The following is a 15,432-nucleotide window of genomic DNA, read 5'->3' on the forward strand; positions in this document are numbered from 1 at the left end:
ATAGTTTGTTTTTGACTGCCTGTGTATGACCACTGCCTGCCTGTGACCACGCTTCCTGCCTTCTGCAAAGGCTTAATAAACATCTGCCACGCTCTGCGTGTGAATCTCCACCTGTTTCTCCCTGAGTATTCATTACAATTATCTTCCCAAAACTTGAAACTCACGCGCTGCTTATGTATGCCAGTTATGCTATAAACCCCTTGTAAAGCAGATTAATGTAATTCATTTTAAGAAGTTATTTGGCCACTTTAGTTGTGATACAAACCTTATCAAAACATATAGGCCTAGGGGATAGGCTACATGAGGTGTGTGACTATGATTCAACATAAGTCAACAACATAAAAAAGACCGTTTCTTATGCTGGGCATCATTCACAAGTGATAATATATAATTTAGGCTAATATTGTCACCCATCAGACTATTCTTGATTTAATCTTGTCTTTACATACAGTGGGGAGAACAAGTATTTGATACACTGCCGATTTTGCAGGTTTTCCTACTTACAAAGCATGTAGAGGTCTGTCATTTTTATCATAGGTACACTTCAACTGTGAGAGACGGAATCTAAAACAAAAATCCAGAAAATCACATTGTATGATTTTTAAGTAATTAATTTGCATTTTATTGCATGACATAAGTATTTGATCACCTACCAACCAGTAAGAATTCCGGCTCTCACAGACCTGTTAGTTTTTCTTTAAGAAGCCCTCCTGTTCTCCACTCATTACCTGTATTAACTGCACATGTTTGAACTCGTTACCTGTATAAAAGACACCTGTCCACACACTCAATCAAACAGACTCCAACCTCTCCACAATGGCCAAGACCAGAGAGCTGTGTAAGGACATCAGGGATGAAATTGTAGACCTGCACAAGGCTGGGATGGGCTACAGGATAATAGGCAAGCAGCTTGGTGAGAAGGCAACAGCTGTTGGTGCAATTATAAAAAAATGGAAGAAGTTCAAGATGATGGTCAATCACCCTCGGTCTGGGGCTCCATGCAAGATCTCACCTCGTGGGGAATCAATGATCATGAGGAAGGTGAGGGATCAGCCCAGAACTACACGGCAGGACCTGGTCAATGACCTGAAGAGAGCTGGGACCACAGTCTCAAAGAAAACCATTAGTAACACACTACGCCGCCATGGATTAAAATCCTGCAGCGCACGCAAGGTCCCCCTGCTCAAGCCAGCGCATGTCCAGGTTCGTCTGAAGTTTGCCAATGACCATCTGGATGATCCAGAGGAGGAATGGGAGAAGGTCATGTGGTTTGATGTGACAAAAATAGAGCTTTTTGGTCTAAACTCCACTCGCCGTGTTTGGAGGAAGAAGAAGGATGAGTACAACCCCAAGAACACCATCCCAACCGTGAGGCATGGAGGTGGAAACATCATTCTTTGGGGATGCTTTTCTGCAAAGGGCACAGGGCGGCTGCACTGTATTGAGGGGAGGATGGATGGGGCCATGTATCGCGAGATCTTGGCCAACAACCTCCTTCCCTCAGTAAGAGCATTGAGATGGGTCGTGGCTGGGTCTTCCAGCATGACAACGACCCGAAACACACAGCCAGGGCAACTAAGGAGTTGCTCCGTAAGAAGCATCTCAAGGTCCTGGAGTGGCCTACCCAGTCTCCAGACCTGAACCCAATAGAAAATCTTTGGAGGGAGCTGAAAGTCCGTATTGCCCAGCGACAGCCCCGAAACCTGAAGGATCTGGAGAACGTCTGTATGGAGGAGTGGGCCAAAATCCCTGCTGCAGTGTGTACAAACCTGGTCAAGAACTACAGGAAACGTATGATCTCTGTAATTGCAAACAAAGGTTTCTGTACCCAATATTAAGTTCTGCTTTTCTGATGTATCAAATACTTATGTCATGCAATAAAATGCAAATGAATTACTTAAAAATCATACAATGTGATTTTCTGTCTCTCACAGTTGAAGTGTATCTATGATAAAAATTACAGACCTCTACATGCTTTGTAAGTAGGAAAACCTGCAAAATCGGCAGTGTATCAAATACTTGTTCTCCCCACTGTATACTAAATAATATGTGTGAAATTTAGAATGGACCAATATCATGCACATGTCTTGAAACCGGGGCAGCGGGAAAAAATACATGTCATCTATGCTTTTCCTGTAGTTCATTTTCATGCCAGCCAGGTAGGCTATACTCCTGTTGTAAAGATAAACAATGTGCTTAATATTAGGAAAGTTGAGAAATAAATATAAACTCAGCAAAAACGAAACGTCCTCTCACTGTCAACTGTGTTAATTTTCAGCAAACTCAACATGTGTAAATATTTGTATGAACGTAAGATTCAACAACTGAGACAAACTGAACAAGTTCCACAGACGTGTGACTAACAGAAATTGAATAATGTGTCCCTGTACAAAGGGGGGGTCAAAATCAAAAGTAACAGTCAGTATCTGGTGTGGTCACCAGCTGCATTGAGTACTGCAGTGCATCTCCTCCTCATGAACTGCACCAGATTTGCCAGTTATTGCTGTGAGATGTTACCCCACTCTTCCACCAAGGCACCTGCAACTTCCCGGACATTTCTGGGGGAAATGGCCCTAGCCCTCACCCTCCGACCCAACAGGTCCCAGACATGCTGAATGGGATTGAGATCCGGGCTCTTCACTGGCCATGGCAGAACACTGACATTCCTATCTTGCAGGAAATCACGCACAGAATGAGCAGTATGTCTGGTGGCATTGTCATGTTGGAGGGTCATGTCAGGATGAGCCTGCAGGAAGGGTACCACATGAGGGAGGAGGATGTTCTCCCTGTAACGCAGAGAGTTGAGAATGCCTGCAATGATGACAAGCTCAGTCCGATGATGCTGTGACACACCGCCCCAGACCATGATGGACCCTCTACCTCCAAATCGATCCTGCTCCAGAGTACAGGCCTCGGTGTAACGCTCATTCCTTCGACGATAAACGCAAATCCGACCATTACCCCTGGTGAGACAAAACCGCGACTCATCAGTGAAGAGCACTTTTTGCCAGTCCTGTCTGGTCCAGCGACGGTGGGTTTGTGCCCATAGGAGACGTTGTTGCCGGTGTTGTCTGGTGAGGACCTGCCTTACAACAAGCCTACAAGCCCTCAGTCCAGCCTCTCTCAGCCTATTGCGGACAGTCTGAGCACTGATGGAGGGATTGTGCGTTCCTGGTGTAACTCAGGCAGTTGTTATTGCCACCTGTCCCGCAGGTGTGATGTTCGGATGTACCGATCCGGCGCAGATGTTGTTACACGTGGTCTGCCACTGCGAGGACGATCAGCTGTCTGTTCTGTCTCCCTGTAGCACTGTCTTAGCCGTCTCACAGTACAGACATTGCAATTTATTGCCCTGGCCACATCTGCAGTCCTCATGCCTCATTGCAGCATGCCTAAGGCACGTTCACGCAGATGAGCAGGGACCCTGGGCATCTTTCTTTTGGTGTTTTTCAGAGTCAGTAGAAAGGCCTCTTTAGTGTCCTAAGTTTTCATAACTGTGACCTTAATTGCCTACTTTCTGTAAGCTGTTAGTGTCTTAATGACCGTTCCACAGGTGCATGTTCATTAATTGTGTATGGTTCATTGAACAAGCATGGGAAACAGTGTTTAAACCCATTACAATGAAGATCTGTGAAGTTATTTGGATTTTTACCAATTATCTTTGAAAGACAGGGTCCTGAAAAAGGGACGTTTCTTTTTTTTGCTGAGTTTAGTAGGCCTAGTCCAGTGGTCACCAACCTTTTCTGAGTTAAGATCACTTTCTGAGTCAAAATGCATGCCGAGATCTACCGTTTAATTTTTTTTATTAACATGACTTAAAAAATGTAAGCCTATGCAACAATAACCAATTAAAAACAGTACTGTAGCAATGAGGTTTGTGCAGTAAGCTATAGGCCCAATACATTATCACCTCATACTGGCTTTGCTTGAATTTACCTGCCAATTCATTGTTGTTCAGGACATTTAAAAATATATATTTCAAAATTTGAGGTAGGCTATATGATCACACCGGTAATAGATCCAGTGTTGTAGATCCATTGTTGCACAGCTGAGTGAGCATACATTTAAATAATTTGCTTTATATTTTACTGGGCTGATGATGCCTGCTTCTGATGGTCAGTCTCAGCGGAGGGAGAGAGCAGCAGACTGAGAGTCCGTCTCTCAACATCCCTCCGCTCTCCCTTTCCTCCACTGACACTGACAAAAAGGGACACCGTCTTCCAGCTGACGGCGAAACTCGAGTCGCACCGCATTATTTCTGCCTCATGCACAAATTCATGTTGTTACTCCTATGAACAGAGAAAGTGAAATATTCCTTGATTTTAAAAAGACCCAAGCCGCTTTCCTACACTTTCCTACTCATTCATTGCTTGTTGTAGCGCTGAGTGGAAATAGGAAGAACGCGCATTTTATGGCTTATAAAAGCGTTGAATACAAAGTGTTGACAGTGCTGAGTAAGAACTTAAACATGAACTCACTCATAAAAACAGCAGCTCTCTGCTGAATTCGTTGACAGTCTCTCTAGTCATGGTTTTAAACGTTTTGAAATCTCACAGTATCAATTTTGCCGTAGCTTTCTTTTATAACTGCTACGTTACCTTTTTAGGGATAGGGGGCAGCATTTTCACTTTGGATGAATCGCGTGCCCATAGTGAACTGCCTCCTACTCTGTCCCAGATGCTAATATATGCATATTATTATTACTATTGGATAGAAAACTCTCTGAAGTTTATAAAACTGTTTGAATTATGTCTGTGAGTATAACAGAACTCATATGGCAGGCAAACTTTCAAACAGGAAGTGGAAATTCTGGGTCTGGTTGATGTTAAACTCTTCGTCTATTCACATCCCAGTAAGATATGAATCTGTTCGCACTTCCTACGCCTTCCACTAGATGTCAACAGTCAGTAGAACGTGGAATGAAGCCTCTAGTGTGATGTGGGGCCGGATGGCAGCTATTTGAGTCAGTGGTCTGGCAGAATGCTAGTTCCTGGTCACGCGCACTAGTCATGATATGGCCATGCGTTCCATTACTCTGTAGACAAAAACGAACGCTCCGGTTGGAACGTTATTGGATATATATGATAACAACATCCTGAAGATTGATTCTCTACTTAATTTGACCAGTTTATTCGACCTGGAATATAACTTTTTGAAGTTTTCGTCCGAGTTCGCCTGGACCGGCGCCAGCGTTTGGACATGTGAACTAAACGTGCTAGCAAAAGTAGCTAATTGGACACTAGTAATGGACATTATCGAACAAAACAACGATTTATTGTGGAACTAGGATTCCTGGCACTGCATTCTGATGAAAGATCATCAAAGGTAAGGGAATATTTATGATGTAAGTTTGTATTTCTGTTGACTCCAACATGGCGGAGAAATGTTGTGTATTTCTGAGCGCCGTCTCAGATTATTGCATGGTATGCTTTTTTCGTAAAGTTTTTTAAAAATCTGACACAGCGGTTGCATTAAGAACAAGTGTATCTTTAATTATATGTAAAACATGTATCTTACATCAAAGTTTATGATGAGTATTTCTGTTATTTGACGTGGCTCTCTGTAATTACTCCAGATATTTTGGAGGCATTTCTGAACATGGCGCCAATGTAAACCGAGATTTGTGGATATAAATATGCACATTATCGAACAAAACATAAATGTATTGTGTAACATGCTTTCCTATGAGTGTCATCTGATGAAGATTATCAAAGGTTAGTGGTTAATTTTATCTCTATTTCTGCTTTTGTGTGACTATCTTTGGCTGGGAAAAATGGCTGTGTGTTTTTTGGATTTGGTGGTGATCTAACATAAATATATGTTGTGTTTTCGCTGTAAAACATTTTAAAAATCGGACACGATGGGTAGATTAACAAGATGTTTATCTTTCATTTGCTGTATTGGACTTGTTAATGTGTGAAAGTTACATATTTCAAAAAAATATTTTTGAATTTCGCGCGCTGCCTTTTCAGCGGAATGTTGTGGGTGTTCCGCTAGCAGAACCCCTGGGCTAGAAATTTTAATGCAGACTCGGTCATCTGAGCAATCTGATTGGCCAGCAATGGCATAGTGCACTTGATTAACTCTCCAGGCCCACCGGGAAGGCAGAGTTTGTACCTTCAGACACATGAAATGGCAACAGTTTGCCTACCCGGCGCGCAGGGACGCTGAATTGGCTGCACCTACCACCAACAGCCCGAGACTAATATAAAAAAATAGGAACACAAGGCTTTATCGTTGGGTTTTTTACAGAAATGTTTGGAGTTCGACTAGAAATGCCTTGGAGATCGACAAGTTGATCGCGATCGACTGGTTGGTGACCACTGGCCTAGTCTATAGAAAGCTGAAGGGAACCTCCTATTTTTAGTAGAGGCCATCATTATGTTTTCTCGCGCAATTGCATAGCCTATAGAAATGTTGCACAACTTCAGCTCATGAAGTGTTTGATTAGATTCCCGATCACATTTGCATTGATCTCAGAGTGATTAGAGGGACAATAGCGTGCTGAAGTATCACTCAGTTAGCAAGTTTGGTAGGCTACTAATGACCATCAGCAGCATCAGAGTTTGGAGAAGCCTAATTCCCGTGACTAAACGGTATGTGAAATTTGACTGCCTTCATGGCTCGTGACCGCCGTTGTGGCGGTAATACGGTCACCGCAACTGCCCTACTTAGTGTAATAACGTAGGTATTGGACTGACACGAGTTTGAGTCCCAGTCAGACTTCTCCCTGAATTTGCTGCATTGGTGTCAGTGTGGGATGCTACTCCTGTAAGGCCATCAAAAGTGTGTCTGTGTGCAAGACACATAGAGTGGAGGGGGTTATTAAAGTTACAACTTCTACCTGGTTCATCACAGTTAGGCTGGCTAGTGCCGGGTCCTTTCCTGGTCCCTGCTCTCTCCTGCCCCCTGCTGTCCACACACCAGCAGTGTCCTGTGGAACCATGGCACTGCAGGGCTCTGTATTGACCCTGCTCATCGCACTCAGGCACAAAGACCCCCGGGATAGGGTACCCCTCAGGACTGATCGTCTGGACACTGTCTTTATGCTGCTCACAGTGAGTCTTAGGCCTCTCAGGAAGATCTGTAGAGACAGGTAAGGGGTTAAACTAGGGAACTGATCAACCCAATCATACATTGCAAAAAATAGGTTGTGGTGGTACTTCCGGTACAAAATACTAACTTGGTAAAACTAAATGTAAAAAAATGAACACATATGTCAAAGCAATGGATTATACCTTTCATTCTGGTAGTAAATGTCTATGCTCAAGCTTTGAGTCAAGGTGTTTGCTTTATTATCGTTTATTACATGTGGTAGCATGCTAGGTATTGTCTTTGGTAGCTAGCGCAAAAGCTAGCACAGCTGCGTTAACTGGAGCTCACCAACAAGCTAACTGGTTAGGTACAATATAAATGGGGATAGGGAGAACTTTTTTACGTTGCCCAAATGGCAACCTAATTAGCTAGCTACTAAAAGATCCATAACTTGTGTTCAGCGACCAGTCAAAATCCAGTATTCCTTACCAAGCTTGCTAGCTTCAGTTAGCTTGTCAGCTAGCTACCGCTAGTAAATTTAGTAACATTCGCTAATGTCTATGGGAAGGCTAGTGGAAATAGGGATTTGCAGTTTTTTGGCTTATGATTTTCCAGAAATCTACACTCTATGCACCACAGTTAATTATAACAAAGCAAACGGGCTCAAGGAATATATTGAGCTTGAACATATGCCATTGGAAATTAAAGGTATACAGTAGAATCTAAACCATTGTGTTTACATATTTTAGATTTTCTTTTACATTTTACAAAATGTGTATCTCCACATGCAATTCGTAAACAAAAGTAATGCTGGAACAACCGATTTTGCGAGTGGCCATGGGATTGGTCGAAATCTAGTATAGTGTATGGTCTCTAGTACAACACCTTGTCAACAGGTTTGGGACACTTAGTGTAATAACGTAGGTATTGGACTGACATGAGTTTGAGTCTCAGTCAGACTTCTCCCTGAATTTGCTGCATTGGTGTCAGTGTGGGATGCTACTCCTGTAAGGCCATCAAAAGTGTGTCTGTGTGCAAGACACATAGAAATCAGCAGAGAGGGTCATTAAAGTTACAACTTCTACCTGGTTCATCACAGTTAGGCTGGCTAGTGCCGGGTCCTTTCCTGGTCCCTGCTCTCTCCTGCCCCCTGCTGTCCACACACCAGCAGTGTCCTGTGGAACCATGGCACTGCAGGGCTCTGTATTGACCCTGCTCATCGCACTCAGGCACAAAGACCCCCGGGATAGGGTACCCCTCAGGACTGATCGTCTGGACACTGTCTTTATGCTGCTCACAGTGAGTCTTAGGCCTCTCAGGAAGATCTGTAGAGACAGGTAAGGGGTTAAACTAGCGAACTGATCAACCGAATCATACATTGCAAAACATTGGTTGTGGTGGTACTTCCGGTACAAAATACTAACTTGGTAAAACTAAATGTAAAAAAATGAACACATATGTCAAAGCAATGGATTATACCTTTCATTCTGGTAGTAAATGTCTATGCTCAAGCTTTGAGTCAAGGTGTTTGCTTTATTATCGTTTATTACATGTGGTAGCATGCTAGGTATTGTCTTCGGTAGCTAGCGCAAAAGCTAGCACAGTTGCGTTAACTGGAGCTCGCCAACAAGCTAACTGGCTAGGTAAAATTGAAATGGGGATAGGGAGAACTTTTTTACGTCGCCCAAATGGCAACTTAATTAGCTAGCTACTAAAAGATCCATAACTTGTGTTCAGCGACCAGTCAAAATCCAGTATTCCTTACCAAGCTTGCTAGCTTCAGTTAGCTTGTCAGCTAGCTACCGCTAGTAGATTTAGTAACATTCGCTAATGTCTATGGGAAGGCTAGTGGAAATAGGGATTTGCAGTTTTTTGGCTTATGATTTTCCAGAAATCTACACTCTATGCACCACAGTTAATTATAACAAAGCAAACGGGCTCAAGGAATATATTGAGCTTAAACATATGCCATTGGAAATTAAATGTATACAGTACAGTCTAAACCATTGTTTTTACATATTTTGGTATTTTTGTTTTAATATTTTACAAAATGTGCATCTCCACATGCAATTCGTAACAAAAGTAATGCTGGAACAACCGATTTTGCGAGTGGCCATGGGATTGGTCGAAATCTAGTATAGTGTATGGTCGTTAGTACAACACCTAGCGACCTTGTCAACAGGTTTGGGACACTTAGTGTAATAACGTAGGTATTGGACTGACATGAGTTTGAGTCCCAGTCAGCCTTCTCCCTGAATTTGCTGCATTGGTGTCAGTGTGGGATGCTACTCCTGTAAGGCCATCAAAAGTGTGTCTATGTGCAAGACACATAAAAATCAGCAGAGGGTCATTAAAGTTCAAACTCTTACCTGGTTCATCACAGTTAGGCTGGCCAGTACCGGGTGGTTTCCTGGTCCCTGCCCTCTCCTGCCCCCTGTTGTCCACACACCAGCAGTGTCCTGTAGAACCGTGACACTGCAGTGCTCTGTACTGACCCTGCTCATCGCACTGGGGTACAAAACCCTCCACGATGGAGTACCCCTCAGGACTGGTCGTCTGGACACTGTCTCTGTGATGTTCACATTGAGTCTTAGGCCTCTCAGTGTGATCTGTAGAGACAGGTAAAGGGTGCTCAGACACACACGCACAGACAGAGACACAATTGTCTTAGTTGTTGTGCCAATTTAAATTCTTCTAGTAAGTTGAATTTAAAATGTTTATGTGGCACTGAGAGGAGTCAAACCAACTCTATTTTTTAAAGATATGATAACAAATTAACTTTCTTTCCCAACATGCTCTACTTTTTTATAACTGTTTTTAATATCTGTGTTTATTCATGTACATTGAGTGATGTATTGATTAATCTTATGCTACACAATTATCAATTACATACATTTTTCTAAACTAATCCAATCATTTAGTTTGAACTTTTGCATCCATTGCTGAAATGGTTGTTCCAGTTTAAATGGCTTAGGTCTCCTCCCACTGTTCCTAACCCTGGCAGTCATTATGAATGCAGGTTGTGGGTGAATACAAATTTAAAAACTGTTGGATATCTTAACTCTGGCTGGATTCCAATAGAAATTACATTTCACGGCCTCCCGAGTTGGTGCAGCGATCTAAGGCATGGCAGTGCTTAAGGCGTCACTACAGATCCGGGTTCAATCCCGGGTTGTGTCGCAGCCAGCCGCGACCGTAAGACCCATGAGGCGACGCACAATTGGCCCAGCGTCGTCCGGGTTAGGGGAGAATTTGGCCGGCCGGGATGTCCTTGTCGCATCGCGCTCTAGCAACTCCTGTGGCAGGCCGGGGGCATGCACGCTGACACGGTCGTTTCCTCCGACACATTGGTGCGGCTGGCTTCCGGGTTAAGACAGCAGTGTGTCAAGAAGCACTGTGGCTTTCGGAGGACGCATGGCTCTCGACCTTCGCCTCTCCCGAGTCCGTACGTGAGTTGCAGCGATGGGAAAAGACTGTAACTACCAATTGAAAATCACAAAATTGGGGAGAAAAAGGGGTAAAATAAATTAAACCTAAATTACAATTCACAAAATGATGGCAATTTTCCAAGATTTTACAGAAATTGCAGTTGGAAAATTCCTGGAAATCCTTCAAACAGGATTTGTTTTTATATCTGGGAAAATTAACTGAATTTTGCAACCCTACTTGCAGACCTGATGTGGCCTGCAAATTATGAGTTTCAGGCCACTGTATTAGGGTAAAGCTAGGCCTCAAAATAAGGCCTTATGAGATATCTAATGTACAGTTGAATCGGAAGTTTACATACACTTAGGTTGAGTCATTAAAACTCGTTTTTCAACCACTCCACAAATTTCTTGTTAACAAACTATAGTTTTGGCAAGTCGGGTAGGACATCTAATTTGTGCATGACAAGTAATTTTTCCAACAATTGTTTACAGACAGATTATTTTACTTATAATTCACTGTATCACAATTCCAGTGGGTCAGAAGTTTACATACACTAAGTTGAGTGCCTTTAACCTGATGAGGACAGAGGGCGCTATTTTCACTTTGGGGGAAAATCGTACCCAATTTAAACGGCCTCGTACTCAATTCTTGCTCGTACAATATGCATATTATTATTACTATTGGATAGAAAACACTCTCTAGTTTCTAAAACCGTTTGAATTTTGTCTGTGGGTAAAACACAACTCATTTGGCAGCACACATTCTGACCAGGAAGTGGAAAGTCTGAAATCGATGCTGTGTTCAAGGGCCTGCCTATAAATGGGCATGATACGTATGACTATACGTGCACGTCATACACCTTCCCCTAGATGTCAAGAGGAAGTGAGAGAAGAAATTAGTTGATTATCTCGGTCTGAGGTGGAATAAACCCTCTTGGAACGACGTGTACGCCATTTTCTGTTTTCTGCAAGGCGCGTGGAGGGACCTGTTATTGCCTACTGGAAAGCTGTCGTTATGGGCGAATACTATCTCCGGCTTTGATTTTATTTGATACATGTCACAATATCATCGTAAAGTATGTTTTTTCAATATAGTTTTATTAGAATATTTAAATTTATTCGGGACGTTAGGCATGTTGCGTTGTTTGCGTTTGTTCACGAAGGAGAGCTTAGCGCCGCATGGCCAGTGTGCTTGCTAATTCAAGAGGGAAAAACGACGTTCTGAATCCAAACAAAGACGGTTCTGGACAAAGGACCCCTTGTACAACATTCTGATGGAAGATCAGCAAAGGTAGGAACCATTTTGTGATGCTATTTCATATATCTGTCGAACTGTGTACTAGTAGCTTTGCGCTCAGGTTTTGGTTATTCCCTTACCATAACTAAGTCTTATGTCGTAATGAAGATATTTTTAGAATTCTAACACTGCGATTGCATTAAGAACTAATGGATCTATCGTTTCCTATACAACATGTATTTTTTTGTAATGTTTATGAATAGCTATTTGGTCAGAATAGGTGAGAGTCTAATAGAAATATCCGCACATTCTGGGAAAAATATGCTACGTTAGCACATTGTATAACCACGGATTTCAGCTCTAAATATGCACATTTTCGAACAAAACATAAGTGTATGTATAACCTGATGTTATAGGACTGTCATCTGAGGAAGGTTTATGAAGGTTAGTGAAATTTAATATCTTTTGCTGGTTTATTCGCTAACGCTAACGTGCCTATTGCTATCGCTAACGTGCCTTGATGAATGAATGCGGTAGTGTGGTAGGCTATTGTAGTAAGCTAATATAATGCTATATTGTGTTTTCGCTGTAAAACACTTAAAAAATCTGAAATATTGGCTGGATTCACAAGATGTTTGTCTTTAATTTGCTGTACACCATCGATTTTTCAGAAAAGTTTTATGATGAGTATTTAGGTAATTCACGTTGGTCTCTATAATTACTCTGGCTGCTTCAGTACTATTTTTGACGGTAGCTGTGATGGTAGCTGCAATGTAAAACTGATTTATACCTCAAATATGCACATTTTTCGAACAAAACATAGATTTATTGAATAACATGTTATAAGACTGTCATCTGATGAAGTTGTTTCTTGGTTAGTTTGGTTGGTTCTAGGTTAGTTTGGTTGGTTTTGTGCATGCTACCTGTGCTGTGAAAAATGTCTGTGCTTTTTTCTATTTGGAGGTGAGCTAACATAAATATACGTGGTGTTTTCCCTGTAAAACATTTAAATAATCGGACATGTTGGCTGGATTCACAAGAGGTGTATCTTTCATTAGCTGTATTGGACTTGTTAATGTGTGAAAGTTAAATATTTCTAAAAAATATGTTTTGAATTTCGCGCTCTGCCTTTTCAGTGGAATGTGGGAGGAGTTCCGCTAGCAGAACGCCGGGGCTAGACAGGTTAATAAGCTTGGAAAATTCCAGAAAATTATGTCATGGCTTTAGAAGCTTCTGATATGCTAATTGACATCATTTGAGTCAATTGGAGGTGTACCTGTGGATGTATTGCAAGGCCTGCCTGGATGCTCCCTAACTTGGGAGCAATTTCCAAACGCCTGAAGGTACCATGCTCATCTGTACAAACAATAGTACGCAAGTATAAACACCATGGGTCCACACAGCCATCATACCACTCAGGAAGGAAACGCGTTCTGTCTCCTAGAGATGAACGTACTTTGGTGCGAAAAGTGCAAATCAATCCCAGAACAACAGCAAAGGACCCTGTGAAGATGCTGGAGGAAACTGGTACAAAAGTATCTATATCCACAGTAAAACAAGTCCTATATCGACATAACCTGAAAGACCGCTCAGCAAAGAAGAAACCACTGCTCGAAAACCTCCATAAAAAAAGCCAGACTACGGTTTGCAACTGCACATGGGGACAAAGTGTCACGCCCTGACCTTAGTTATCTTTGTTTTCTTTATTATTTGGTTAGGTCAGGGTGTGACGAGGGTGGTATGTGTGTTTTTGTCTGGTCTAGCGTTTTTGTATGTCTAGGTTGTGTGTTATCTAGGCATACGTAGGACTATGGTGGCCTGGATTGGTTCAGAGGCAGCTGTTAATCGTTGTCTCTGATTGGGGATCCTATTTAGGTTGCCATTTGCCAGTTTGGTTTGTGGGTGATTGTCTATGTTGATGTTGCATGTCTGCACTCGTTATCATTAGCGTCACGGTCATTTGTTATTTGTATAGTTTGTTTCAGTGTTCTTTAGTTGTCATTAAATAAGATGTATTCACATCACGCTGCGCTTTGGTCTCCTCACTAAGACGATCGTGACAGAATCACCCACCAAGAAAGGACCAAGCAGTGTGATATAGAGAGGCAGCGATATCTGGAGAAATGGACATGGGAGGAGATATTGGACGGTAAGGGACCCTGGAGTCAGGCTGGGGAATATCGCCGCCCCAAAGAAGAACTGGAGGCAGCGAAAGCTGAGCGGCGGCGATATGAGGTAAGGCAGCGCAACAGGCACGAGAGGCAGCCCCCAACACATTTTGGGGGGAGGCACACGGGGAGATTGGCGGAATCAGGCGATAGACCTGAGCCAACCGAAAGCAGTGCTTACCGAAAGCAGCGTTGTACTGGTCAGGCACCGTGTTATGCGGTGGAGCGCACGGTGTCACCAGTACGCGCTCATAGCCCGAAGCGCTATAGGCCAGCCCCCCGCAAGTGCCATGCGAGAGTGGGCATCCAGCCAGGGCGTATTGTGCCAGCTCAGCGTGTTTGGTCTCCGGTATGCCGTTTCGGCCCAGGGTATCCTGCGCCGGCTCTGCGTGCTGTGTCTCCGGGGCGCTGGGAGGGTGCAGTGCGTCCTATGCCTGCGCTCCGCTCATGCCGGGCGAATGTAGGCGTTGAGCCTAAGGGAGAGGTGCGAGTGGTATGCACCAGATCTCCAGTGCTCACCCACAGCCCGGTTCAACCTGTGCCTGCACTCTGGAGGGTCCGGGCTAAAGTGGTCATCCAGCCTGGAGAAGTGGTGCCAAGGCTGCGCACCAGAGCTCCAGTGCTCCCCCACAGCCTGGTCCTTCTGGTGCCTCCTCCAAGCACCAGGCCTCCTGTAGGTCTCCCCAGCCTGGTGGGTCCTGTGGCAGCACCACGCACCAGGCTGTCTCTCCGTCTCCTCCCTCCAGGTTCGCCCGTCTGTTCTGAGCTGCCAGAGCCGCCCGTCTGTCCTGAGCTGCGAGAGCCGCCCGTTAGTCAGGAGCTGCCAGAGCCGCCCGTCAGTCAGGAGCTGCCAGAGCCGCCCGTCAGTCAGGAGCTGCCAGAGCCGCCCGTCAGTCAGGAGCTGCCAGAGCCGCCCGTCAGTCAGGAGCTGCCAGAGCCGCCCGTCAGTCAGGAGCTGCCAGAGCCGCCCGTCAGTCAGGAGCTGCCAGAGTCGCCCGTCAGTCAGGAGCTGCCAGAGTCGCCCTTCACTCCGGAGCTGCCAGAGTCGCCCTTCACTCCAGCACCGCCGGAGTCGCCCGCCTGTCCGGGGCTGCCGGAGTCTCCCATCTATTCGGGGCCCGCTGAAAGGGTCCCCAGTCCGAGGTCGGCAGCGAGGGTCGCCGCTCTAAAGGCGCCACTTAAGCGGGCAAAGACTATGGTGGAGTGGGGTCCACGTCCCGCGCCAGAGCCGCCACCGCGGACAGACGCCCACCCAGACCCTCCCCTATAGGTTCAGGTTTTGCGGCCGGAGTCCACACCTTTGGGGGGGGGGTACTGTCACGTTTTGACCTTAGTTCCTTTTTTATGTCTTTGTGTTAGTTTGTACAGGGCGTGAGTTGGGGTGGGTAGTCTATGTTCCTTTTTCTATGTTGTGTTATTTCTATGTGTTTGGCATAGTATGGTTCTCAATCAGAGGCAGGTGTCGTTCGTTGTCTCTGATTGAGAATCATATTTAGGTAGCCTGTTTTCCCCATTTTAGGTGTGGGTGTTTATTTTCTGTTTAGTGTCTGTTCACCTAGCATAA

General features: G+C 44.3%; 1 protein-coding gene across 2 annotated transcripts in view; it reads right to left on the reverse strand.

Annotated features, from left to right (window-relative positions):
* nid2a (nidogen 2a (osteonidogen)) overlaps positions 1-15,432 on the reverse strand; it is a 110,123-nt gene that overhangs the window by 22,894 nt on the left and 71,797 nt on the right. For both annotated transcript variants that reach the window (XM_071326978.1, XM_071326977.1), the window contains exons 14-16: positions 9,405-9,644; positions 8,121-8,360; positions 6,845-7,084 (exon numbers count right to left, since the gene is read on the reverse strand). In XM_071326978.1, the coding sequence (XP_071183079.1) occupies positions 6,845-7,084; positions 8,121-8,360; positions 9,405-9,644 (720 nt within the window). The remainder of the gene's footprint in view (positions 1-6,844; positions 7,085-8,120; positions 8,361-9,404; positions 9,645-15,432) is intronic.

Source organism: Salvelinus alpinus, chromosome 9 (genome assembly GCF_045679555.1).
Source record: "Salvelinus alpinus chromosome 9, SLU_Salpinus.1, whole genome shotgun sequence".
NCBI lineage: Eukaryota > Metazoa > Chordata > Actinopteri > Salmoniformes > Salmonidae > Salvelinus > Salvelinus alpinus.